This window comes from Panthera uncia, chromosome A2, assembly GCF_023721935.1.
Source record: "Panthera uncia isolate 11264 chromosome A2, Puncia_PCG_1.0, whole genome shotgun sequence".
Taxonomy (NCBI): domain Eukaryota; kingdom Metazoa; phylum Chordata; class Mammalia; order Carnivora; family Felidae; genus Panthera; species Panthera uncia.
In genome coordinates, this window is record NC_064816.1 from 111,155,844 (window position 1) to 111,181,777 (window position 25,934).

A 25,934-nucleotide genomic window follows, 5' to 3' on the forward strand; every position below is an offset into this window, starting at 1 on the left:
TTAGTCTTTTCGTTTTTCTTGCCTTACACCACTAAGGACATTCAGGGGCAAAAACAGGCATTCTTGTCAGCAGCACCCTTTTAATCACTAGTAAACCCCTTTGCCTCCAGCTCACAGCCTTGGAATCATTAGTCTCCTGGGGAGGGTCGGGCGTTAAGACGCCCACAATCTCGTTTCATCTCCAGCAGTGAGTTAAGGCAGAGCGTCTGCCTCTCGTAAGCTCATTTTCCAATCCTGGAGAAGGAGCCGGCCGCTTCCTCTGGTTGCCACGCAACGGCGTCGTCCTGCCCCAGGAGTAGGTGCAGTTGGGCTACAAGCACGTGCCGCCTCTTCCGCGTTCCGGGACTACATCCCCCATAATACAGCGCGCCGCAATCGGCTGGTCTCCGAAGTGGGGGAAGGGCCAGGACGGGCCGGGAGGCGGAGCGGAAGCTGACTGCGAGGGACGAGAAGAGTAGAATCTCCACAAGCTGGGAACCACCTTGTCCCTGATTCTCAATCTCGGCCTTTCTCCATCCCGACCTCGAGGCTGCTTCGTGAGCACGGGACGCAGCTGACGCCTGCTAATCGACTTTCGCTGCGCCGCCCCGGCTCGGGAGCCTGTTGGCGGCCGGCGACACTGACAAGAAGCCCACTGGCAAGGTAATGGGGAAGGGGCGAGAGAGAAGGTGGGGGGGTGTGTGGAGACGTCTCCGTTCGCCCGGCGCGCGCCTTTACGGTATTCCCCTCAGGCCCGGCGGCCGCTCCTCCTTCGCCTTGTCCAGTCCTTACCCCCCCCCCCCCCCCAACCCCCCGCCCCACCCGGGCCGCTGCCCCAGGTGTCCGCAGAGACCAGGCTCGGGATCGGCCGGTAGCCCGCGGCTGTGGAGGCTCTTTGTCCCTGTCCCTCCGGGTCTGACAGCTGTGGCCCCGTCGGCCCCGGGCGCAGAACCGAGCGGGGCTCAGGCTGCTTGATCTGAGCGGGGCGGGCTCGGTCCCGTGGCCACTGGCGCGGGGGAGCGATGGACCTGGTGCAGGGATGGAGCGTCCGCGGGGCAGCCGCACTCACTTCTTTTTCTGCTTTTGACAGCTCAGCTGTGTTCTACTTTGAGGGAGAAAGTCAAATGCCCCTTTTTTACCCCCTCTTCAAACTCAGCAGCTGGGTGACTGGTAAGGATGAACTTAAACTGCCGTGTTGACTGTGACTTTAACTCGAAAGCGGTTGTAAGAGTGGCTCAGACAACCCGGATTTCCATCCTGATCGAGTCACTGCCTGGCTTTGTGACCTTGGTTAATTAAAGGTTCCTCGGCAGTCAAATGGAGATAACAAAACACACCTTTAAGTTGTTGGAATAAAAAAATAATAATGCTTACAACGCCATTAATTCATATGACGAAAAAGTCCTTTGAATATGATACTTGCATTAGTTACACTGAAGTGGCCTCTGGATTTATGAGTTTTGTGCGTTTCTTTGTTTAATCATTTGTACCCTAGATTGTGTGTTCTTCACTTTGTACTTTGTTCACCTTAAACCTGAGCAAGGTATTCTTTAAAATACGCTGTCTTCTTCATTTCCACTGTTTTAAGATGGCTGAGAATGTTCTTAGGAAATTGATGACTCTGCTTTTCTGTGGATCAGCTCTGGAGATACAAGGACTTATTCACCATCCCCTCCCCGCGCACCTCTCCCCCCCCGCCCCCAGCTGTGTCCTTTGGGAGACTCTTTAGAGGAGCTTAAGTGTTTGTTTCAGCAGGGTAAGCATCTAGGTGTTCTGCTTTCCTGACGTGGGGCTTCACCACCTTTACCCTACGTCAACTTTTTTTCCACCTCTCTCTCTACACTTTCCCACTGGTTAGTAATTTTCCCCCTCAGGGAATTTTGTTTGCAAGTGGCAGTTTCCTTCGCAGAACATCTTGAATGAGTGCAGTAAAATTCATAAGGAGGGATTTGAAACGTTGCACATTAGTCCCTCTATAGATTTGGTTCTTGCCCTGTTCTCTCCTGCTACTTACTAACATTGGCGATGAGTTTTTCTTTAAGGAAATGTTTATGGTCCTTAGTTGATTTTTTTTTTTTTCCATCGAAAATGTCTATTTTGGGGCATCTGGGTGGCACAGTGGGTTAAGAGGCCAACTCTGGATTTCAGCTCAGGTCATGATCCTGTAGTTTGTGAGTTCGAGTGCAGAGCCTGCGTGGGATTCTGTCTTTCCCTCTCGCTTTCTGCCCCTTCCTGTTTGCTCACTCTGATTAAAAAATAAATGAATAAACATTAAAAAAAAAGAAAAGAGGGCGCCTGGGTGGCGCAGTCGGTTAAGCGTCCGACTTCAGCCAGGTCACGATCTCGCGGTCCGTCAGTTCGAGCCCCGCGTCAGGCTCTGGGCTGATGGCTTGGAGCCTGGAGCCTGTTTCCGATTCTGTGTCTCCCTCTCTCTCTGCCCCTCCCCCGTTCATGCTCTGTCTCTCTCTGTCCCAAAAATAAATAAAAAACGTTGAAAAAAAAAATTAAAAAAAAATTAATAAAAAAAAAGAAAAAATGTTCTGTACTAGTTTGGGTTCAAACACTTTTGTGTGATATGTGAAGTAATATGCCTTGAGGAATGCTGTTTTTGAATGTACAGTTATAGCGAGAGAAAGCTAGTAGGGCCTGATAAATTTTCTGTGTCCTGTCTTTAGCGACTGATGCATTTTAAAAAATTCAAGAAGGAGAAATCTAATGAATGTACTTCATAAGGATAACAGAGAGCTAGAGAGTAAGTAAAGGGAAAACTTAAACTGTGGGACAGGACATATGTATATAAAGATTTCTGAGTAATTTAAAAATATGTGGCAAAAATACTCATTTTGAAAAAAAAAAGTGTTTATGTTGGTGTTAGTGCAGTGTAGGACAGAGAGTAATGGACTAAGGAAATAGGAGACCTTATTTTTTGTCCTAGCTCTGTCACGATCTGTATAACCTTATATTCCTTTGTGTTCCTCATTTTCCTCATGCCTAACATAGTGAATTGTTCTGATTCCAGACTTTAAATGAAAAAGATTTTTAGATGTTCTTTTTAGCATGGAACAAATTAGTATAAGCTCTTTTAGTCATATATTTGTGTCTTAGGGTCCACTCCCTGCCTTCCCCCCACCTCCCTGCCCCAGCTTGAGGAATACACATGTAGGAACTAGAAAGCTGCCACAAATAAGAATCTTTATTGACGAGTTCATTCTTTCATGAACTGCCCATGTGTTGTTTACACTTTTGACATGCTTAGTTCTCTTCCACTCTGCTGTGTATCTTTTATTTTACTCATTGCCTGTTTACTTATTATGCCTATTTCTTTTTAACTCTAGTTTGTCAATTCTGATCCAACATCATTGTTTCTTTCTGTGAATTCTTTCCCTTTTTGCTTCTATTCCCAACATCCTTGTTTTCCTAGGGGTTCTTTTCCCCCCAAAGCCTCAAGCAGAGGTGCCCAGTGGTAGTCTAGTTAGCTGTGGAAGGGGATGTGGGCTCATGTGGCACAAAGCATGATTGGCTGAGGCTGTGGGCAGGTGACTGAAATATATGGCATTGCCTAATATATTTTAGATTAAACTTTTGCTGTGGCATAGTGATTGAGTAGTTTCCCTTTTGCCCTAACATTTGCTCTTCTTAACCTTGAATTACTTTACCCATTTTCTTTTATCTTTGTACTCTTCAGAGCTATTGTCTTCTCTCTTTTCTCCCAAATATGCCATCTAAAAACAATCTGATATCTTGAGATATGTTTCTATATCTCACCTGGAATTTTAGTGTAGCTTCTCTCAAGGCAGTCCACGTTTTATTTTATTTTATTATTTTTAAAAATAATTTATTTTTTTAAACTAATCTCTACACCCAATGTGGGGCTCAAACTCAAGATCCCAAGATCAAAAGTTGCATGCTCCTCTGAGCCAGCCAGGTGCCCCAAGGCAGTTCTCATTTTAAATTTTAGACCTAATTAGGAGTGGATGGCTGTGTCCTATGTTAATGTTTTTCCCTAGATATTAGCCTCTGGCAATATTATGTAGAAAAAATATTTTAAGAATGGGCCTTTCCCCCTAAAGTTATATTCTGAGGTCAAGTCTATGGAGGACTTATTTCTGAGTTTTTTTTGGAGGGAATTGTCTGAACCTCTGAGTTCTGGTAAACACACCATGTCTTTTTGTAAAGAATATGTGCTTCTCTAACTGTAAATTCCTTAGGAGACTAATAGGCACTGATTCTTGTGGCACCGTTGCAGGATTTTTTACCTAAATACCCGGGGTTCATTGTCTCACCACTTTGAAGAAAGAAGAGGTGGGCACAAAATGAGCAGTGGGCAAAAGTTTATTAGAGTGTAAAATTAGAAAGTAAGAGTAGTAGGAAAGCTCTCTTACAGAGAGGGGGCATTTGAAGTGAATGCCCACCGACAATAGGCAAGGGTCTTTGTTTTATAAGGTTCTGTTCGCCGCCCCCCACCCTCTTCCCCCTTGATCCTCTCAAGCTCTACCCTTATTGGCTGAACAATTCTAGGTGCTGGGTTGTCCATTCCTGATTGCCTTGTTTCCATTGTATGAGGGGTGGTCTGTGGCCAAATCTTTCCTTGTGGGTCATAGGTTTTATGGTCTACTTATTTTCAGCCAGGTCTTTTGTCAAATTCTTGAGGGAAACCTGAGGGGGAGTAGGTGGTGTCTGTTACATTCTTAAGAGAGATGTTAAGCGGGTTGGGGGGGTGTCTTGCTCTGGTCAGACACTCCCAGCATTGTTCCAAAATATGTGTTTTTCCCCACCCAGGGACTTCAGGTCCTATTTTTTCTCTCTCTGCCTATTTTATCCTCTCTTTTCCTCTCATAGCACCTTTAGCTGAGTGAGAGCTTCTCTGCTTGCTAGTTGCTACTATTGCTGTTGATGGTTACTTGAGCTCTAGTCATAAAGAGTGCAAAAAGCAAGAGCATTGAGTAAATGCAAAAACCATATTGAAGGGCAGATTTTTTTTAGGTAGGATTACCATCCATTAATGGTTTTTAATGTTGCTATTGCAGTGTTTATATAAGAAATAGAAGCAAGTATTTAAGACAGGTAGTGTGAAATAAAGTGTTTTGAAAATTTTTGACTGCAACCCATAGCAAGAGATCTTTTTTATGTCAAGACTCCATAAATTGTGTGTGTGTGCATGCGTGTGTCTGTGTATGAAAAAAATAGGTATATAACTGAAAGAAAACTGATGTAAAACAAAAATCTACAGTGGATACAGTCTACTTTGATGGCTTCTATTTTATCCTTTTTTTTTTTTTTTTTTGAAGCGCCATTTGCAAACTGTTGAGTTTTGTTCCTTGCTTTTGAAAAACACGGGGGTCCTGGGTTGAGAGTTTGTCTAATTTCCCCCCATTTGTTTGCCATTGGGTAATCATCAGTCCTCTTTGTGCTTCACTTTCCTTTTCCTTAAAATGAGAGTGTTATAGTTTAAATACTCATTGATCCTCTGTCTTTACCATAGTAATAATTTGGACTAATATATTTGTCTTTAGGTCCCTGGCTAGGGAGAAACCACTAAAAAATTGCTTAAATATCTACTTGTTTGCATGTTTGTTATTTGGTAAATGAAATAATAGAACTTTGAACAGATCTTTGGAGACTTACAGATCTCCAAATCTCCAAAGATCTTGTACATTGGAGTAGAGACATTAAGGCCTGTAATAAATGTGAAAACTAAGAAAAAAAGTTTCCCTATGTTTTTCTTTTTCTACCTTTATGCCCTTTAACAAGGAATATTTTAGAGTTTGAAAATTTGTATTTAAAATGCTTAATAACAATTGTAACTTAATACACTGGTAGATTGCTACCTAGACTGTATTCCGTACCCCATCTTACCACATTGCCCCCTTCATATATTAGAAAATGCCAATGGGGGTATATTTTTTTGTGCAAAGATCGCCATATCAGATTATTACTATTACTGTATATTACCAAACAGTGGAACTGCCATTCTTATAAGAAAGGAGAACACTGAACTTCCTTTGCTTGTGGGTTTCCTTCTGTTCACTTTGGACGATTTCTCCAAACCAAACCATTCCATGCTGGGGACTAGGATCCCTCCCATTCTCATTTGTTTGTACTGAGGAGGCTAAGATTAAGGAATTTACTGCCTGCTCCCAAGGTTCTGGTTCTAAAGGTTTTCGTTGGAAGGAAATTGGAACCAGACTCTACTTCCTCTTCTTTCTCAGATGAGACCTCCTTAATGGGGCTTTCTTGACCTGATACTTCACATAGACTCCTCATATATCCTCACATCACCCTGTTTATTTTCTCCATAGCAGTTTGTGACAAGCTGAATTTAACTTGTTTCTGTGTTTGTTTATTGTCTCACTCCAACTAAAACATAATCTCTAGAAGAAAAAGAATCCCGTCTTGTTTCACCTTTCACATCTCCAGTTTCTGGCACATAGTAGGTACTTCAATAAACGTTGTGAATAAATAAGGGAGCAAATGAATGAATAAACCAAGCAAGTTCTTTCATGCTTTATTTTATTAAAAAAATTTTTTTAAATGTTTATTTATTTTTGAAGGAGAGACAGAGTGTGAGCGGGGGAGGGGCAGAGAGAGAGAGAGGGAGACACAGAATCCTAAGCAGACTCTAGGCTCTGAGCTGTCAGTGCAGAGCCCAGCCCGACAGGGGCTCAAATTCACCAGCCGAGCCGTGAGATCATGACCTGAGCCGAAGTCAGATGCCTAGCTGATGAGCTACCCAGGTACCCCAGTTCTTTCATGCTTTAAATGAAACTTCATATAGCAAAAGTTGTGTTTGAGCCTACACCTTTATGCAGCCTTCCTCTCCCCCAAATTCTTTTTTCTGGAAAAATGTTTTTTCCTATCAGTGCTTGGCTGGTCATTGTGAAGGTGTCTCCATCCAGAAGACCTTATATTTATCTGTGCTTTACTTCATATATTTTTCCATTGTTGTTTGCTTATGTAAAAAAACCTAAGCTTTAAGTCTTCTTAAATCCTTTTTTTTTTTTTTTAATTTTTTTTTCAACGTTTTTTATTTATTTTTGGGACAGAGAGAGACAGAGCATGAACGGGGGAGGGGCAGAGAGAGAGGGAGACACAGAATCTGAAGCAGGCTCCAGGCTCCGAGCCGTCAGCCCCAGAGCCCGACGCGGGGCTCGAACTCACGGACCACGAGATCGTGACTTGGCTGAAGTCGGACGCTTAACCGACTGTGCCACCCAGGTGCCCCCTTTTTTTTTTTTTTTTTTTAATGTTTATGTATTTATTTTGAGAGAGAGCACACATGGCATTAGTTGGGGGAGGGACAGAGACGAAAGAGACTAACTGTTGCGGGGCTCCATCTCACAAACCATGAGATCATGACCTGAGCCAGAATCAAGAGTCAGAGGTTTAACCAACTGAGCCACCCAGGTGCCCCTCCTAAATTCATCTTGTAGCAACTTTGTAATACTTTGAGTTATGGGAATGAGGTGTATTTGAAATTTTAATGTGCCTACTTGATAATTTAATGAGTAGTTATTTCAGATTTAAGTAAAATTTCAGAATTTTAGGATCATTGCCCTAAATGCCATGAGAACAGAGAACAGGCTTTCATTTAATGTTACAATTCATTCAGTATTTACAAACCTAGCCTTCCTAGTGGAGGTAAAGAAAGTAGTGTGGTATAGAGAAAACCTAAATAGTAAGTCAGGACCTGTGTTATAGACCAATACAGTTTCTGCCACTAATTGTCTCATTTTAGGTAAGATACTTCACATCCCTGGGTTTTATTTCATGTGAAATATCAGGGGATTAGGTTAGATTTCTTCTCAAGTCCTTCCAGCGCCCAAATGGATAATTGAAGATACTTCAATTTTATCTCAAAACTTCCATTTTTTCTGCCCCTTTACCCACCAAAAACACTGCAGGGAGGTCACATTGCTGCTTGGGAGAAGGTGGGGTTGGGCTCAGGGATGGGCTTAAAGTAAATTAGAGTAGTTCTACTGATTGTTCCTTGGGCTCTGGGAGTTGTGGCAGCAGTGGAGGACCTGTTACTCTTGTCCTTAGGAACCTGGGATTGATGGGACAAGGCTCATGACTGGATGAGAAGATGTGATGTGTAAAATCAGCTGATATAAAGTAATATGCTGTGAGAGTTAGAAGAAGATCAGCTTAGGGCCACCTGGGTTGCTCAGTCAGTTAAGTGACTGACTTTTGATCTCAGTTCAGGTCTTAGGGTTCTGAGTTCAAGCCTTGCATTGGGCTCCACACTGGCTGTGGAGCCTACTTAAAAAAAGAAAAAAGGTCAGCATGGACTACAATAAGGTGATGAGGATTTGAAATCCTTCTGGCTAAGCATTTAAACAGATACTCTAGTCTCATTTTAGGCTATTTAGAAGATGAACTCTTGCCACCAACAGTATGCCATTATGCCATCTTTTAGGACTGGATGATTCTTCAGGGACTAGTATCAATGAAGTATTTCATGTTGTTCACAAATTCTGAGTGGAAACTTGTTCAAGCCTGCAGCCTCTCTGATAGCTGCTAACTTACTGAATGAGAGGATATAAGGAAGCATGTTTCATAAATAAAAATACATATAAATGTAAGGTATTATTATTATTGTATGAGACAGTGAGAATAGTGGCTTGATTGGGGGAAATATTTTTTTGACTAATGGGAAATAAATTTGCTTTTGGGGACTGGATTATGGAGGGCCATGAGAGCTAATCAGAGGAGTTTTATTTGGGTTTAGTAAAACATCTCCTGTATTAACTCACATTACTCAGATTATCAAGAATTAGTGGCATTGCTACAATAGTGCCTGACTCTAATAAATGTTAGTGTATATTGAGTAGTATGGGGTGCCATTTATCTTTATTAATATTAGGTAATTACTGTTGTCCCCATTACATAAATGAGGGCATCAGGGTCTAGGGAGATAAAATAACTTGCTCAAGGTTTTAAAGATAGAATATGTAGTTTCATATGGTGTACCTTGAGGCTGGAGGTGGGGCAGGAGTGGGAGTGTTACTTTTTGAAGAGGCGACATTTGAGCTAAATACTGAAAGATGAAAAGGAACAAGCTGGCTGGGAGAGCATTCCAAGCAGGTGAAGAGTAGTTGTATATAGACCCTGAGGTTAGAAAGAATTTGGTCAGTCTTGCCTAGTGTGACTGTAGCACAGTGGGCAAGGTGGAAGTGGTGTGCGATTAGTACACAAGAGATAAGGGCAGAAGTCAGATTTTGCAGGGCCTTGTGGCCTGATGTAAAGAGTTTTAATTTTATTCTAAGTGCAGTGGGAAATTGTTGAAGGGGTTTTAAATGGGAGTGATGTGATATGATTTTATGTGTGTGTGTGTGCGTGTGTGTGGTAAAAAATACGTAACATGAAATGTGCCGTTTTTAGGTGTACAGTTCGGGGGCACTGAATGCATTCACATTGTTGTGCAACCATCACCATTATACATCTCCAGAACTTTTTCATCATCCCAAAGTAAAACTCTATACCTTAAACTTTATTTATTTAAAAAAGATTTTTTTAATGTTTATTTATTATTGAAAGATCAAGAAACAGAGCACGAGCATGGGAGGGGCAGAGAGAGGGAGAGACACAGAATCTGAAGCCGGCTCCAACCTCTCACAGAGCCCGATGCGGGGCTCGAACTCACAAACCGCAAGATCATGATACCAGCTGAAGTCTGACGCTAACCGACTGAACCACCCAGGCGCCCCTATACCTTAAACTTTAAACCATAACTCTCCATTCTCCTATCCACCCTCCTCCTTTCCCTCAGCCTCTGTTAACTATCATTCTACTTTCTGTATCTAACTGTTCTAAGTACCTATCATAAGTGAAATCATGCAATATTTGTCCTTTTGTGTCTGGTTTATTAACTTATTTTTTAATTTTTATTATTATTATTTTTTTAAAGTAGGCTCCATGCCCAACGCAGGGCTTGAACTCATGACCAAGAGTCGTATGCTCCACCCACTGAGCCAGCCAGGTGCCCCTTCCTATGATGTCTTGAAGGTTCATCCATGTTGAAGCTTGTATCAGAATTTTATTCCCATTTAAATCTGAGTACTATTCCATTGTATGTATATACCACATTTTGTTTATTTGTTCATTTGTTGAATACTTGCGTTATTTCCACCTTTAGGCTATTGTTGAATAATGCTACAGTGAACATAGGTGCACGGGTATCTATGAGTCCCTGCTTTCAAATCTTTTGTGATTATCCCCAGAAGTGGTATTGCTGGCTTATATGGTAATTTTGTGTTTAATTTTTTTGAGGAACTGACACACTGTTTCCCACAGTGGCCGCACCATTTTTCATTCCTACTAGCAGTGCACAAGGGTTCCAATTTCTCCACAGCTACTAACGTGTGTGTGTGTGTGTGTGTGTGTGTGTGTGTGTGTTTTAGTAATAGTTATAGGGAAAGAAAACTCTTTTTACCCTACCTTCTTAGGTTCAGTATCCAGGGCTCTGCAAATTAAACTGACAAAAGACAGATTAACAGGAAGAAAAGGTTTATTTCATATGCAAATGAGAGCATCACAGAAATGAAATGAAAACTCTAAAGAAGCGGTTAGGCCTGAGAGAGCTTATATATCATTTAGCCAAAGAACCATAAATTGTGGAGATCTGACAAGACAAAGGAAAAGGAGTTTTAGCTTCTAGAAGTAGTAAATTGTGAGAAGGTAAATATGTGGGGGAAACTAACTGAAGACAAGGGTTGTTTAAGATGTGTTTGTACAGATTCATCTCAGCCTCAACTCCCTGTCTCCCTTGGTAAGAATGTTCTCACATTTCTGGTGGGAAATCCATGTCTTGCTTTTAGGAAGAAAGGGGGAGTGAAGGGCATGGAACCCTTCCTGCGTCTGCTGTTTCTTAGTCATCTTCACTTCAAAATAATCCTTAAACCAATGTGGCATATTTTGGGGTGGTATACTCTGATGCCTTTCATATAATCTTAATAATGGGTATGAAGTGGTATCTGATTGTGGTTTTAATTTGCATTTCCTTAGTGATTAGAGATTTGGGCATCTTTCCATGTGCTTATTGTTCATTTGCATATCTCCTTTGAGAACCATTCAAATTGTGACTATTCAAGTCATGACTTGTTTTTAAAAGAACATTTTGGCTGCTCTGAGGACAGTGGCCTGAAGTGGGGTTGGAGAGGAATCTGGGAACCCACTCGAGAAAGAGCTGCAGGAATCTAGTTGGAGAGGTGATATCTGGACCACACTCTGCTCCCTCTTCATATACAGTGCTCTACAGATACTTCATTTTAAGTATGTCTCCTCTCCTTCATTCTTCTGCTTTTGGGCCTTTTGTAATTTCTGCAGTGGGGCAAGAACTTTCCCCTGGGAATACTAAAAATATTGAGTCTATCTTAGGTCAAAATAATGATGAAGGTGATGATTTTTTTTTTTTCCTTTAAAAACTATTTGGGCCAAATATGACATTTGACTTTTTAGTCATTGGTAGACAGTTAATATGGTGGCCTAGAATTTGGGATTAAAAGTTTTTAGAGTATATACTATTTTGGTTGAGAAAGGACTCTAATAAATACTGTGCTAGATGGTAGCCATAGGTTCTTAGTGACAATGTAGGCCTTTTAGGTCTAGTAATTATCTCCATCGTGACTTAGGTGGCCTTCCAGGAGCTGGATCCTTATGTGAAACCTAGAGAAACATAGGGGATGTTCAGAATGCAAGTTCCTTAGTCACTTGCAGCTTTGAACATTGCCCAGACAGGAGATCTTAAACCCTTCCCTTTTTTTCCTTTTTCTTTCCTGAAGATTGAGTCTAAGAATAATTTCTCTTTAGAACTACTAAAGTAAATTACCTTTAGTTGCGAAACAACTAAAGTCTTCTTGTCTGCTTTTTTCTTTCTATATGGCATCACAAAAAATATCTTTCAGGGAACAGAACAGTATATTCCTGTTGATCACAGGGACTAAAGTGGTACTGATAGAAGTTATTTTCTCTTCAGTCCACCTCTGCCTCGTCTAGTAAATATAGGACTTAGCTTGCCCTGGCAGGAGTGACTTGGGTTACAACAAAGATACCTGTTTTTTCTCCCCCTTACCCCTTCCTCTTTAGGATCATTATAGGTAGGTCCAAGTAAGTAGCCTCTGTTACACCTGATGGACCGACTTGTAACATTGAATTTAGTGGTCCTACAATGAGTGGTCCTAGAGCTACAATGAGTGTAGCTCTCATTGTTGCTTCATGAAGAAACTTGAGATTTGGAGAGTGGTTCCCAGACTTTGATGTACATTGGAATAATTTAGGGCTCTTTAAAAAACAAAAATGGATGTGTGGTTCCCACCTCCTAGACATTCTAATTTAATTGGTATGGGGTGTGACCTGGCATGGGGATATTTTTAAAACTCTCCAGGTGCTTTTAATGTATAGCATACGGAGGAGAGACCAAAGGCATAATTGTATCCTTTTGGGAATCTTAGTCACCTCTGCTGGGCTTGCTTGGAATTACTTATGGAAATGAACCCTTAGAATAGCTTTCAGGCCTTCTTGGCTAGTTTCAGAGAATCCTCTTGTGCCTTTGAACTACTCAGCCATTTGTCAGTTTGTCAGGTATAAGCTGGCTCCCAGCCATCTTTTTTACTTGGAGAAGGCTCCAGGGTGTCTTTTTTCCCTAGTAGCTCCCACACTCCTTGGTGTCCTTCTTTAGTTCCCTAGTGTCGAGTGGGATTAACAGTTCCTAACTTCTCACCTCTTTGCGGTTCTCAAAAACAAACCCTTTTTATGTTAAATGTTTAACTTCTTATCGAGATAGAGAAATGTGTAACAGGGGCGCTTCAGTGGCCGAGTCAGTTATGCATGTTATGCATCTGACTTTGGCTCAGGTCATGATCTCACGGTTCTTGGGTTTGAGCCCCATATCAGGCTCTGTGCTGACAGTGCAGAGCCTGCTTGGGATTCTCTCTCTCCCTCTCCCTCTACCTCTCCTTCACTCTCATTCTCTCAAATAAATAAACAAACTTAAAGAAAGAAAAACATGTAACAAACACAAGCAAGTTATAAAGCATATGAAGAATTTAGTATAGTAGTCCCTATAAAGCTTCTTGACTTCCCTCTGAGATGGTGTGCTTTAATTTTGTTGAGGGCAGTAATGAGCCAGACACCTTCTAAGGAGAGTCAAGGCTATGAAGACCTTCCTAGTAGGCTTCTCTGAATTTAATAGTCAGATGGTATACAGTTAATATGGAGGAATAAGGGGCTCTTTATTTGTCTTTGGGCCTGCCACACTGAGAAACACTAGGTTTAGACTAGGTTTTCTTTTTCTTTGGGATTTATTACTTTGGGGGCATATTCTCCTTAGCTAATGTTCTGTCTTGTCCACCATCAGTGTGTTTTCTCTCTGTGTCTGGTGTTGGTGTTGCCACTCATCCTTTAGTCAAAGTTCATGGTGGTGTGCAGCTTTCATTGTTCAGCTTGTACCTAATCGGAAGGACTTTATCTCTTAGAGATTAGACTCCCTGTGTTTGACTTTCAACCCCTCCTTCCTCTGCCAATCTCCTGTTCTCTGCCTAATGTTTTTACAGTCCTGTGATTTGTCATTTTACTGGAGTTCCGTAAAACTTAGGAGTTCTAATAGGGCTGAGTTTAAGGACCTCTTTTAAAGGAAAGGACAGACCCTGAATAGAGGTATACATTCTGAACTTGGAGATCTTGCCAAAGTTCAGGCAAGGTGAGTTGCCTGTGTAAAAATCTTAGGTTAACCACCTCTCTAAGCTTTAATGTGATCATTTTTTTTTTATTTTATTTATTTATTTTTGAGACAGAGAGAGACAGAGTATGAACAGGGGAGGGGCAGAGAGAGAGGGAGACACAGAATCTGAAACAGGCTCCAGGCTCCGAGCGGTCAGCACAGAGCCCGACGCGGGGCTCGAACCCACGGACCGTGAGATCATGACCTGAGCTGAAGTCGGACGCTCAACCGACCGAGCCACCCAGGCGCCCCTAATGTGATCATCTTTAATGGGAGAAAAACAACTTTCTTTTGAGGTTATTGCAGATAATGAATGAAATAGCCCTTGTGAAGTATTTACTTTATAAGAACTCAGTAGTTGTTCATGGCTGCAGTTTCTGCTGTTATTATTTTATTGCCATTCCTGCAAAAGAGGGGCAGAGGTTCAGAGCCTGAGCTTTGAATCTTATCTCTACCATCTTATCTCTATCCAGTTGTATGACCTTGGACAAATTATTTAACTTCTCTTTGCCTCAGTTTTTTTTACCTGCTAAGTGAAAACATTCTTAGTGTAGGAGTTGTGAAAATTTAGTTAAAGCAGAATCTGGTACAGAGTAAGTGATTGTAGCAAGGCTGTTGCTGTTATTTAACTGAAGTACCCTCTTTGCCTCTGGATTTGGGTATCTTCCGTTTTGGCCTTAGAGATGTATAGTGACCTGAAACTTTCCAGGCTGTCATTTTAACCTTCATTTGCCGAAATACCTAGGAGTCTATGCTCTTAATTCTCCAGTGATGTCACTTTTCTGATTTCGTTACCATGCCATCTTTAGAACCCTATTGTGACTGCTTCAGAAGGACCTGCTTGGTCCTCTGCTGGTGGTAGGTCTGATAACGTGGCACACAGATCAGACTTAAAAAGACATCCGAACCAGTGAAGCAAAATCTCTAAGGAGTAATATATTTAATAGACGTGTGAAGAATATTCTTTTAAAATTTAGCTGGGGAATCCAGAACTTCCACTTTCTAATCTCAAATGTGAAATTTCTGTAGAAAAAACATAGGGTTACATTTACTTGACTTTGCTAAGCGATGTTTAGTAATCCAGTATTGATATTAATAGTGATGTTTCAGTAAGATCTGAAGAGATTTATTTATTCTTTGTATGATAACTAAAGAAATAGGCAGAAATAGAAGAAAATTTGAAAAGGAGTCAGTTTCTAATTTTTAATGCGGTTTTTACTTTCTTATAGTAATTAGTATGCCCAGTGAGTGGTGTAGTGATGCTTGTAGTGAGGTTTGGCAGGATGGGCACATTTCAACAAGAGTAGATGGGTGTTCTGCAAACTTTGGAGGCCCAGAATTTATTAGACGTATATCAGGGACTGGGTGGCAGGGTAGGAGGAAGAAACAGTGGAAGTTTTCTGAACTGGACAGGTTGATTGCCAGGGTAGAAGACCCCTCTTTACACATATCTGAACACACTCACATCTAGAGACAGAGTTTTGTATTTGGATTTTTTACATAAGATTAAAAGATATTCTTTATTTTTATTATTTAAAAAAAGTTTTGAAAGCACCTGTGCTGGAAAGCAAGATTTTAGGGCAGAGCCATAGTGCCTAAGATGTGTGTTGGCTCAGTAAACATCTGTCAAAAGTAATTAAATGCTCTGCAGAGTTTACCTTTACTGAATTCTAGTCTTACCCTCAAACTAGATTTTATTAGTTCACCTATGTGAGTAGACCCTATTTAAGTGGATTAAAGTAGGTATGTTTTATTTGCCCATACTGCTGAAAGTTAAAAAAGTTCTTAAGGATTATTTTCATTAAGCTGTGACTCCAGATGTATTTCTATGTAAAGAATTTTATTCCATTAGCTATAATTGAAGAGTTTTCTTTTGCTGGACACTTTGGTGATTCATACACATTATTACTCTCCAGGTCTTTCTACATTCCATGATTGTCACCTTTTTTTTTTTTTTTTTTTAATTGAAGTACAAGGGCACTTGGGTGGCTCAGTCCTTTAAGTGTCCAACTCTTGATTTTGGGTCAGGGCACGTTCTCCTAGTTTGTGAGTTTGAGCCCCATGTAGAGCTCCACGCTGATGGTGTGGAGTCTGCTTGGGATTTTCTCTCTTGAAAAAAAAAAATTGAAGTATATATAACCTTTCAATTTTTCTTTAAATTATAAAAGTATATTCCTGCAGCACTTAAAATTTAAAATTGCAGATTTGGAAACATAGGTAAATTTTCGAACCTGTTTTAGCACTTGTCATTATGCCTGGCATTAATTTAGAAGTAGAAACTTAGAAATGGTAACTTATTTTTCATTTTAGGTCGGATGCTCAGGATGATCTCCTTGCCATTAGTAATATTTTCTAGTGACATTTCCAAATATTGTCATATTCTTGTGGGTTTCACCTTTCCTCATTTTCTTTTTCTTTTTTTTTTTAATTCTTTTTTTTTTTTTAAAACGTCTATTCATCTTTGAGAGACAGAGAGAGACAGAGCATGAGTGGGGAAGGGGCAGAGAAAGTGGGACACAGAATCCGAAGCAGGCTCCAGGCTCTTAGCTGTCAGCACAGAGCCTGATGGGGGGCTCGAACTCACAAACTGCGAGATTATGACCTGAGCTGAAGTCAGACACTCAACCCACTGAGCCACCCAGGCACCCCTTACCTTTCCACATTTTCTAACTTTCACTTTGGTATCTGCCTTTTTTTTTTTTTTTTTTTTAAGGAAGAGGAGGAGGAGGAGGAATAGCTTTTATACAGTTGGGTAATCTATATTTGAATAGGCTACTGTAAATCTTATTATATGTCCATAGTTTTAGTTACAAATGACAAGTCATTCAGAGAATTTTGTGACCATGGTGACATTTCAATTAATGGACATTTATTTCTATTTTTGTAGAGCAATGTAAATGAAACTGATAAAAGCCTTGAAAGCTTGCATAATGGTGGAGAAAGTTGTCAGAGAAATGATGTAGTTTCAAATCACGATGATTTATAGAATCTCCCTTTTTTTTTTTAAGGGAGTATTTTCTTTTTCCTTTCTTAATGTTTAGTTTTGAGAGAGAGGGAGTGAGAGAGCATGCGTACAAGTTGGGGGAGGGGCAGAGAGAGAGAGGGAGACACAGAATCTGAAGCAGGCTGTCTGAGCTGTCAGCCTGATGCAGGGCTCCAACCCACAAACTGTGAGATCATGATCTGAGCTGAAGTTGGACACTTAAACCGACTGAGCTACCTAGGCGCCCTTTTAGAATCTCTTAAATCTATCATCGTCTATTCTGTTGCTGGTATAGGTTAAGACTAATCAACTTTTCTCTTTTCAATTTCACAGAGTTAATTGAGAGTTGGAGGCAACGTTGCTGAAGATGAAGAATACACAGTATTAGAGGAGGAGATTTTTTTTTTTCTTTCAAAAGTCTTGATTGGTGGCTTACGTCCAGTTACCACTCTTCATTTGAGTCTGTTTTCTTCATCAGAAATGATTTTTACAATTTCAAGAAAAACTATGTCCCAGAAATTGAGTTTACTGTTGCTTGTATTCGGACTCATTTGGGGATTGATGTTACTGCACTATACTTTTCAACAACCAAGACATCAAAGCAGTGTCAAGTTACGTGAACAAATACTAGATTTAAGCAAAAGATATGTTAAAGCTCTAGCAGAGGAAAATAAGAATGCAGTGGATGTTGAGAATGGCGCTTCTATGGCAGGATATGGTAAGATAACCATGGACTATTCCTCGTTTTCTCCTCTTCAACTTCTTCCCATTTAAAGATAGTTATGGAAGGAAATCTAACTCATCACTTCATGCGTAGGTCTTTACAGAGTAAATTTTTCTTGACTTTTTACTATGAAAAATTTCAGATATACTGACAAATAGAAACTATGATAAATACTATATATCTGTTGCCTAGATTTAATAATTATTAACATTTTACCAATTTGTCTAATTTTTGAAGACCAGTTAAATTATAGAAATTGTGACACTTCACTGCTAGATATTTCCATATGCATCTCTAAAAAAATCTTGTTGTACATAATTGTAATACTATTATAACACTTAGTTCATATTTACATTTTCTTGATTGTGCCAGTATAGACCGTCAATTGTATAACATCTATCAATTCCTAAGAAGCAGCATTTGCCCGTATCTTCAATATGGTTTATTGCCATTCACCTGTTCACATCCTGGTTTCCTGCTGTGGTGTGTTTTTTTTTTTTGTTTTTTTTCCTGCTGTGTTTTAAGTTTTGTATGCCTGCCGTAGTCTCACTTGCCTTTAAGACTTAAGAGAGAGAGAAGAGATAGAACACTTTGTATATGAGTGTGTGGGCATTTTCTCTATTTCAGTGGGTTTTTTTTTAGTTATACATGTATGTATTTAAAGAATCAAAATGTGTTATGAGTCTGGTAATAAAAAAGGGCAGTTTTTCCCACCCCCAACAGTACTCAAACTTCCCATTCCTTATTGCCAGCCATCTTAAGTTATTTTTTCTGATTTATTTGGTGATTACCTCCATACCTCTAAATAACATGCTCTATGAGCTGCTTCTTGACTTTTCAATTATAGAAATTATCTGTTAACTTCCCACTGTGCAGGGTGAGGGTTCAGCTTTCTTTTTCAACCCAAATTGCATCCCACCCACCCCAGGCTGTTTTCACACACACGTGTTCTTATAGTCCTGCCATTTTCCCATCATAATTTTGGTTAGAACAATATTCAATATTTGCATTATTATGACTGTGTTAGTGGTATTCATTACTGAGCCATGTAGTACATTATGACTTTTCCTTTCACATACACCTGTATTTCCCCCTTCTAGAATTAATTAGTAAGTACTGATTTTTGTTTCTTTGCCTAGTTTTCTACCCTAACTCTCCCAGTTGTTAAGTCTCCTCCCAGTATATTCAGACACATAAGGTATTTTATCACATTATTTATCTTGAAGAAATCTTTCCTAGAGCCTTCTGATCTCTGGTTTGGACTATTTCTTCTCTAGGCTTGTGGTGGTAAATTATTCTAGGATCTTCCTACATAATTATCCCTTTATCTCTCTCTTGCGTTGGATCTCCTGTTGCCTAGAATCCCGTGGCTTCCTCTTTATTGTTTCTCCCTCATTTTAGGGGAACTGATTCTTGTAGTTTCCTCAGAAAGATATGAGGAAGGTCAAAGTTTTGATTCCTTGCATATCTGAAAAGGTCTTTTTATCCCCCTACTCTCATGTTTAATTGAAAATTTGACTAAGTATAGAGACCTAGTTTGGAAATAGTTTTCTGTTGGATTTTAAAGGCTTCCCCCCGCTGCCCCCTTAGCTTCCAGTGTTCGTTTTGAGAATTTAATGCTATTCTGATTCTTTATCCTTTAAAATTAAAAAAAAATTTAAATTTATTTTATTTTTAATATTTATTTTTGAGACAGAGAGAGATGTGACAGAGTGTGAGAGGGGAGGGACAGAGAGAGAGAGGGAGGCACAGAATCCAAAGCAGGCTCCAGGCTCTGAGCTGACAGCAGAGAGCCCAACTTGGGGCTCAAACCCACAAACCGTGAAATCATGACCTGAGCTAAAGTCTGATGCTTAACCACTGAATCACCCAGGTGCCCCCTCGATTTTTTTACCTTTTAAAATTTATTTATTTTTAGAGAGGGAGAGTGCACATGAGCAGGGGAGGGACCGAAACAGGGAGAGAGAGAATACCAAGCAGTCCCCACATTGCCAGTGTGGAGCCCGACATGAGACATGATCTCATGAACGGTGAGGTCATGACCTGAGCTGAAACCAAGAGTCAGACGCTTAACCGACTGAGCCACCCAGGTGCCCCTGATTCTTCACCCTTTATATGTGACTTATTTTTGGAAGTTTGTGAGATCTTTATCACAGTCCCATAATGCTGTTCTGAGATTTTTCAGAATGACGTCCCTGGGTCTGGATTTCTTTCACATATGTGCTGGACTTGATTTATTTTCCCCCCAAATTTCATGTTTATTTTTTACTAGTACCTATATCTAAGAGATGGAACATTTGTGACTCAGGATAATGATCATGCTCTGTTTGTCGCTACACATCATCTACAACATCTCAAGAGGTCTCCACCAAGTCAGCCATTTCCAATAAGGATATACTGTCCAAGGTATGAAAGTCCTAAAACCAAAATACATGGTTCTAAAATTTTTTTTTTTAATTTTTTAATTTTTGTGAGAGAGAGACAGCCAGAGCATGAGTGGGGGGTGGGGTGCAGAGAGAGAGGGAGACATAGAATTCAAAGCAGGCTCCACGCTCTTACCTGTGAGCACAGAGCCCAGTGCAGGGCTTGAACTCACGAATCGTGAGATCATGACCTGAGCTGAAGTTGGACGCTCAACCACCTAGGCGACCCCACAAATACATTTGTTCTTAAAGTAATCATAATTGGGGGCACCTGGGTGGCTCAGTCGGTTGAGTGCCGACTTCAGCTCAGGTCAGGATCTCGCAGTCCGTGAGTTCGAGCCCCGCATCGGGCCCCTGTGCTGACAGCTCAGAGCCCGGAGCCTGTTTCAGATTCTGTGTCTCCCTCTCTCTGACCCTCCCCCATTCATGCTCTGTCTCTCTCTGTCTCAAAAATAAATAAAAACGTTAAAAAAATTTTTTTTAAAAAAAGTAATCATAATTGTACCTAAGCAATATAGTCAAAATGTTTTCAGACTTTTCAACTGCTATAACTCTAATACCTACTGTACCATTTTTTCCTTTTTCTACCGAATGATATATTACTTCTTTTTTTTTTTTTTTTTAATTTTTTTTTTTAACGTTTATTTATTTTTGAGACAGAGAGAGACAGAGCATGAACGGGGGAGGGGCAGAGAGGAGGGAGACACAGAATTGGAAGCAGGCTCCAGTCTCTGAGCCATCAGCCCAGAGCCCGACGCGGGGCTCGAACTCGCGGACCGCGAGATCGTGACCTGAGCTGAAGTCGGACACTTAACCGACTGAGCAACCCAGGCGCCCCGATATATTACTTCTTTATGCAAATACCCTGCAAGTTCCTTCACAAATATAAATTTCATAAATGTCAGAATTAAAAATAAAAATTACAGAAAGTCTTTCATTTATTTTTACCCTTGGCCTAATTTCCTTTATTATTTTTTTTTAATTAATTTTTTTTTTGAGACAGAGAGAGACAGAGCATGAGCAGGGGAGGGGCAGAGAGAGGGAGACACAGAATCTGAAGCAGGCTCCAGGCTCTGAGCTGTCAGCACAGAGCCCAACGTGGGGCTCGAACTCATGGAGTGTGAGATCATTACCCGAGCTGAGGTTGGACGCTCAACCGACTGAGCCACCCAGGCTCCCCGGCCTAATTTCCTTTAAATGTGGATTCATTTCTTTACCCAACGGAGGTTACCTTAATGCAACATAGATGTCACCCATTATAGTTTACATATCCATTCATTTACTGTGTTGATTCAAGTTACCACTGATGCCGTCAGAGTACAAGGTTTATTTTACATTTTATCATTGCTGCAAAAAAAGTTTAAAACCATTTCAAACACTTCATTAAAAATGGTATTATTGAAATAATATTGGGAGCAAATAGAAAATTTCTGCATATTTATTTTGAAAAGAATAGACTTTTTTGTAACTGCTAAAAATGGTCACTTATTTAACTTCTCTGTAGATATAGTAAAGAATAATCAATCAAGTATAAAACTAAGACTTTATATCTCAGATTACTTCAACATGCTAATTTGAATAAAGTGAACATTCTTTCAAAAGAACATACTGCCTTTACATGGATAAACTTCTGTTAGTGTATTATGCTTTTGTTTTTGTCTGCTTGCAGAAGAGTAACTATGTTTTGAGAAAAACATTTACTAGAGATCAGAATTTAACTTTCTTTAAAGTTTGGTTTTCTAAGATGTATCTATGTTAAATATATACCTTAAGTAAACCCTGCTACTTAAGAAGGATATATTTTGTTTACAACCATCAAGTAATGATTTTAAGATGGAGCTAAATCTAGTGAAACTTAAATTCTAAAGTGCTTTAATCAAAAGCTTGATATATATCTATTTATGAATCACAACTCTTGCAGTTGTTTCAAATAATTCTTTAAAGTAACTGGCTCTTTCTGCAATAATCTGCTTATTTCCATGACGTGCTTGTTCTATCCCAAACTGGAACTCATCAGTTTGTGTAAGAATACTTAATGTGTCATCTTTTAAAATTTCAGTTTGGTAAATTAGTGTCTAATTTTCGTAGAACTATAACCAACCTAGCTTCTAGATCACACAAAAGATTCTGAAATTTGGGATCAAAATTCTCCATTCCTGATCCTTTAACAACATTGGTGCAAATACTGGCCTTGCTGCTTGCTTGGTAAAGGGAATTTATAGGTGATTCTAACAGATAAAACAAGAATGTTGTTTTGTAAATTCTGATTGGTAATTATTTTAGGTTGCAGCTTGAAAACAACCAGCATTTTATCTTTTGTGTCAGCAAACTGAGTTGTGTTGGAAAAGGACATTAGATGTTGGATTGCGGCACCCTAAGAACGTTTGGTTCCTGTCATCCAAAAAATTGTTGATTTTAGGACAGCTGTACATGAGTGGCTGGTCCCAGGGTTCTGATGCTGAAGTAATTCTGGGTAGTAGTGAAGATGAAAATCTTCAGAACATCCTCATTTCTGCCTGCCATGATTTTGGAGACAGGGAAAAGGAAGCTTCAGTGGGCACTTTAAATCCTGAAACTTACATCCTTCGGTTTAGGGATATTTTTCCTAAATTATTTATTTGATTTCATCCTCCCCATTGTTTTCATTCTTCCTGAAATTCTGTTGTTCAGCATTTGGACCCTATGAACTGGTTCTCAAATTTTCCTTTATTTACTGTCCTACTTTCCATCTCTTTGTCTTTTTGTTTTATTTTTTGAGATATTTACTCATCTTTATTTTCAACTCTTGGACTTTTTTATTTTCTTTCATATTTTTAATTTCTTAAAAAAATTTTTTTTAAATGTTTATTTATTTAGAGAGAGAGTGTGAGCTGGGGTGGGGCAGAAAAAGGGAGAGACTGAATCCCAAGCAGGCTCCATGCCGTCATCAAAGAGCCTGATGTGGGGGTCGAACTCATGAACTGTGAGATCATGACCTGAGCTGAAACCAAGAGTGGGACGCTTAACCAACTGAGCAACCCAGGCACCCCATCATATTTTTAATTTCTAAGAGCTCTTTTTTTATTTCTCAAATGTTGTCAATGATACATTTTCTGAAATATTTTTACGTTTCATCCAAACATGTCTGGTGATCCTTAGCCTATGAAGGCTTTTTAATATTTATTTACTCCTTCATTCATTTATTTTAAAGATTTTGTGCTTTTTAAGTAATCTCTATACTTAATGCGGGACTTGAACTCACAACTCTGAGATCCAGTTGCATGCTCTACCAACTGAGCCAATCAGGTGCCCCTGAGGCTTTTTTAAAGAATGAGACACTTAAAGTTTGATGGGAAGTGTTGAGTTGTTGGTTGGTATTCACTATAGCATGATCTGGCTGGGACATTTCCTTGGGAGCATCCTTAATATTTGTAATGACTTCTGATACGAACTACCTGGAATTAAGCCAAATTTCACAGGTTAAGGGCATATCCTCCAAAATACTGCCTTCACTTCAGATATTAGCCACAAGTTTGGGTGTCCCAGGCCACACTCATTTTTGACCAGTTCTACTACCCCCTCAGGTTTGGTAATTCACTAGATTGGCCCAGGGAACTCCCTGAAAGGACTGTACTTACAGTTTTATTATAGCAAAAAGAAACTCAGAACCAGCAAAAGGGATACACACATAGGGCAAGTCTGAGAGGGTTCCAGAGGCGAAGTTTCTGTTGTCTTCTTCCCATGGAATCAGGCCGCATTACTCCCTTGGCACATTTGTGTATGATCATATTAAGAGTATTGTTACCTAGGGAAATTCACCTGAACTTTGTGTCCAGGATTTTTATTGGGATTTTATTGTGCAAACACGATTGATTGGATTTAGCCAGATGGTTGAATTCACTTTCCAGCCCCTCTCTCTCATCTGACATTACTGAAAAGCCACGACTCTCTAATTACATAGTTTGGTCTTTCTGGCATGCCCAGTCCCCATCCTGAGTCATGTCATTAGGACAAACTATCTAGGGGCCCAGTCTGAGTCACTTTGTTAATATAAACTATCAGTGGGGTCCCAGGGGCCCATCATGAATAACAAAGACAGTCTTATCGCTCAGGAAATTCCAAACATTTAGAGGCTACCTCCCAGGAACTAGGGACAAAGTCCGGCCAAACTCTATTACACATTATCACTGTCTGTTTCTTTGCAGTATCCCAAATATGCGTGTATTTAGGTCTTTCTTCTTGAGCTGATCAGATTCCCTAGAGAAGTCCTTCCAATCTTGCTGGAGAGTATAGGCCTTCAACTGTTCTGGGATCCCAGTGAGAGGAAGAGGCTGGGGAGGACAGGTAGTCTCAGCACTCACTGTGTAAATTTTCATTTACTCCCCCAGTTTTCACTGTGGCACTCAGGCCCTTAGCTGTTTCACTGGCTTCAGAAAATGAACCTCAGCTTTTCTGCAGGGAGTGAGGAGCTATTGCCCAGTTGGGGAGTGTTCTAGATAATTTAGGAATCAAATGTCTCCATAGATACATTTTCACCCAATTCTTCTGTTTTAGTCCCTTTTTTAACCCCTATTTTCACTGGTACCCACTATAACAACAGTTCCTGGGCATTTTAAGGGTGGGGTTCCGTGGAGAACATTGAATTGTTTCTTAGTTTTTCTTCTAAGATCAAATTTTTCAGAGCTTCTAAGTCAGTTAACACTCGTCCCTTTGCTTTCTAGCTTCTGGAGTTGTGTTTTTATGGTCTCTTCTGTTATCCTTGGCCTTGTGGATTTATGCTTAAAGAAGGAAAGAAAGAAAAAGAGAACAAAAAGCACAGTTACTGTTTTGGTGGAGTGTCCATGTAGCTGGGACCCATGGGTGCAAGAGCACCTGGTTCCAGGGGTCCCCAACAGACCAAGTTTGGCTCCCTGCTAACAGAATCCAAAGGCAGAGAAAAGGGTGGTGGTGAGACAAGAAAGGAATTTGTTTTAGTGAGGCCAACACCGAGAAGCCAGTGGACTAGTGTCCCAAATGTCTCCGTAGTGCTGAAAATGCCTCATGTTTTTATAAGGAAAATGTGGGACAGGGGTTGGTGGGTACTACAGTTGGGCAGTAAAGGTCTACTTGATCAGTGTCTTGGGTCAGTCACACAGAATCTTGCTGGCTCAGGGCAGTCCTTATACTTGAGGGGGTAGTTTTGGTTCCCATCACAGGGTGCTTTTCCCACAAGATTGTTAGCCTGAGTTAAGAGAAGCTGGAAATAAGAACTTAATCAATTAGAAAGTCCAGACTGAGGTCAAAATGGAGGTGGTTGAAGTCCTCTTTCATCCAAAGTCAGCAGAGGTTAATTGCCTTTTTTCAGTTTACCTTCTTTATCTGGAAATGCCCTAGGCACTTTCTATTTTTATAGAAACACCTTTATGATGGTTCTTATGAGTTGATGAAGGTTAGCCTGCATTTGCTCTTGAAGATCAAATTTAGATGACTTAGAGATGAAGGAGCTGGTATATACTGAGATGGAGGTTCTTGTGGCAGATAGAGATGCAGAAATTACATTGTTTTGCATTCTGCTTAGTCCAAGGACACTGATAGAAAGTAAATCTTTTAATAATAAGAAAAATACTTGAAAATAAAGTTTTTGTACTTGAGCAAAATAACTGATCTCTCTCTATATATATATGTATATATATAGATCTCTCTATATATAAATTATTTTTGAGAGAGAGTAAGAGCACATGTGAGCCTGAGCTGTGAAGAGGCAAAGAGGGGTGGGGAGAGAGAATCCTAAGCAGGCTCTGCGCACTGCCAGTATGGAGCCCGACACGGGGCTCGAACCCATTAACCATGAGATTGTGGCCTGAGCCAAAATTAAGAGTTGGATGCCTGGGGCGCCTGGGTGGCTCAGTCGGTTGAGCATTCAACTTCGGCTCAGTTCATGATCTCTTGCTTCATTATTTCGAACCCCACATCCAGCTTACTGCTGTCAGCTCAGAGCCCACTTCAGGTCCTCTGTACCCCTTCTCTCTGCTCCTCCCCTGCATTCTCTCTCTCTCTCTTTCTCAAAAATAAATAAATATTAAAAAAATTTGGGTGCCCCACCAACTGAGCCACCCAGGTGCCCCTAACTGTGATATTTTAAAAGGTAGC

The 25,934-nt window shown here is 40.3% G+C and overlaps 1 protein-coding gene across 3 annotated transcripts in view; it reads left to right on the plus strand.

Moving 5' to 3' along the window:
• The first annotated feature begins 387 nt into the window (after nucleotides 1-387).
• Nucleotides 388-25,934, plus strand: part of CCDC126 (coiled-coil domain containing 126) — a 39,583-nt gene continuing 14,036 nt past the window's right edge. Inside the window, exons 1-2 of one of the 3 annotated variants that reach the window (XM_049642916.1) lie at nucleotides 388-642; nucleotides 17,013-17,397. In XM_049642916.1, the coding sequence (XP_049498873.1) occupies nucleotides 17,160-17,397 (238 nt within the window). In that variant the 5' untranslated portion in view covers nucleotides 388-642; nucleotides 17,013-17,159. Of the gene's footprint in view, nucleotides 643-13,155; nucleotides 13,676-13,762; nucleotides 14,628-17,012; nucleotides 17,398-25,934 lie in introns of those variants that run through there. The other 2 variants (XM_049642918.1, XM_049642917.1) reach the window with 2 other exon arrangements.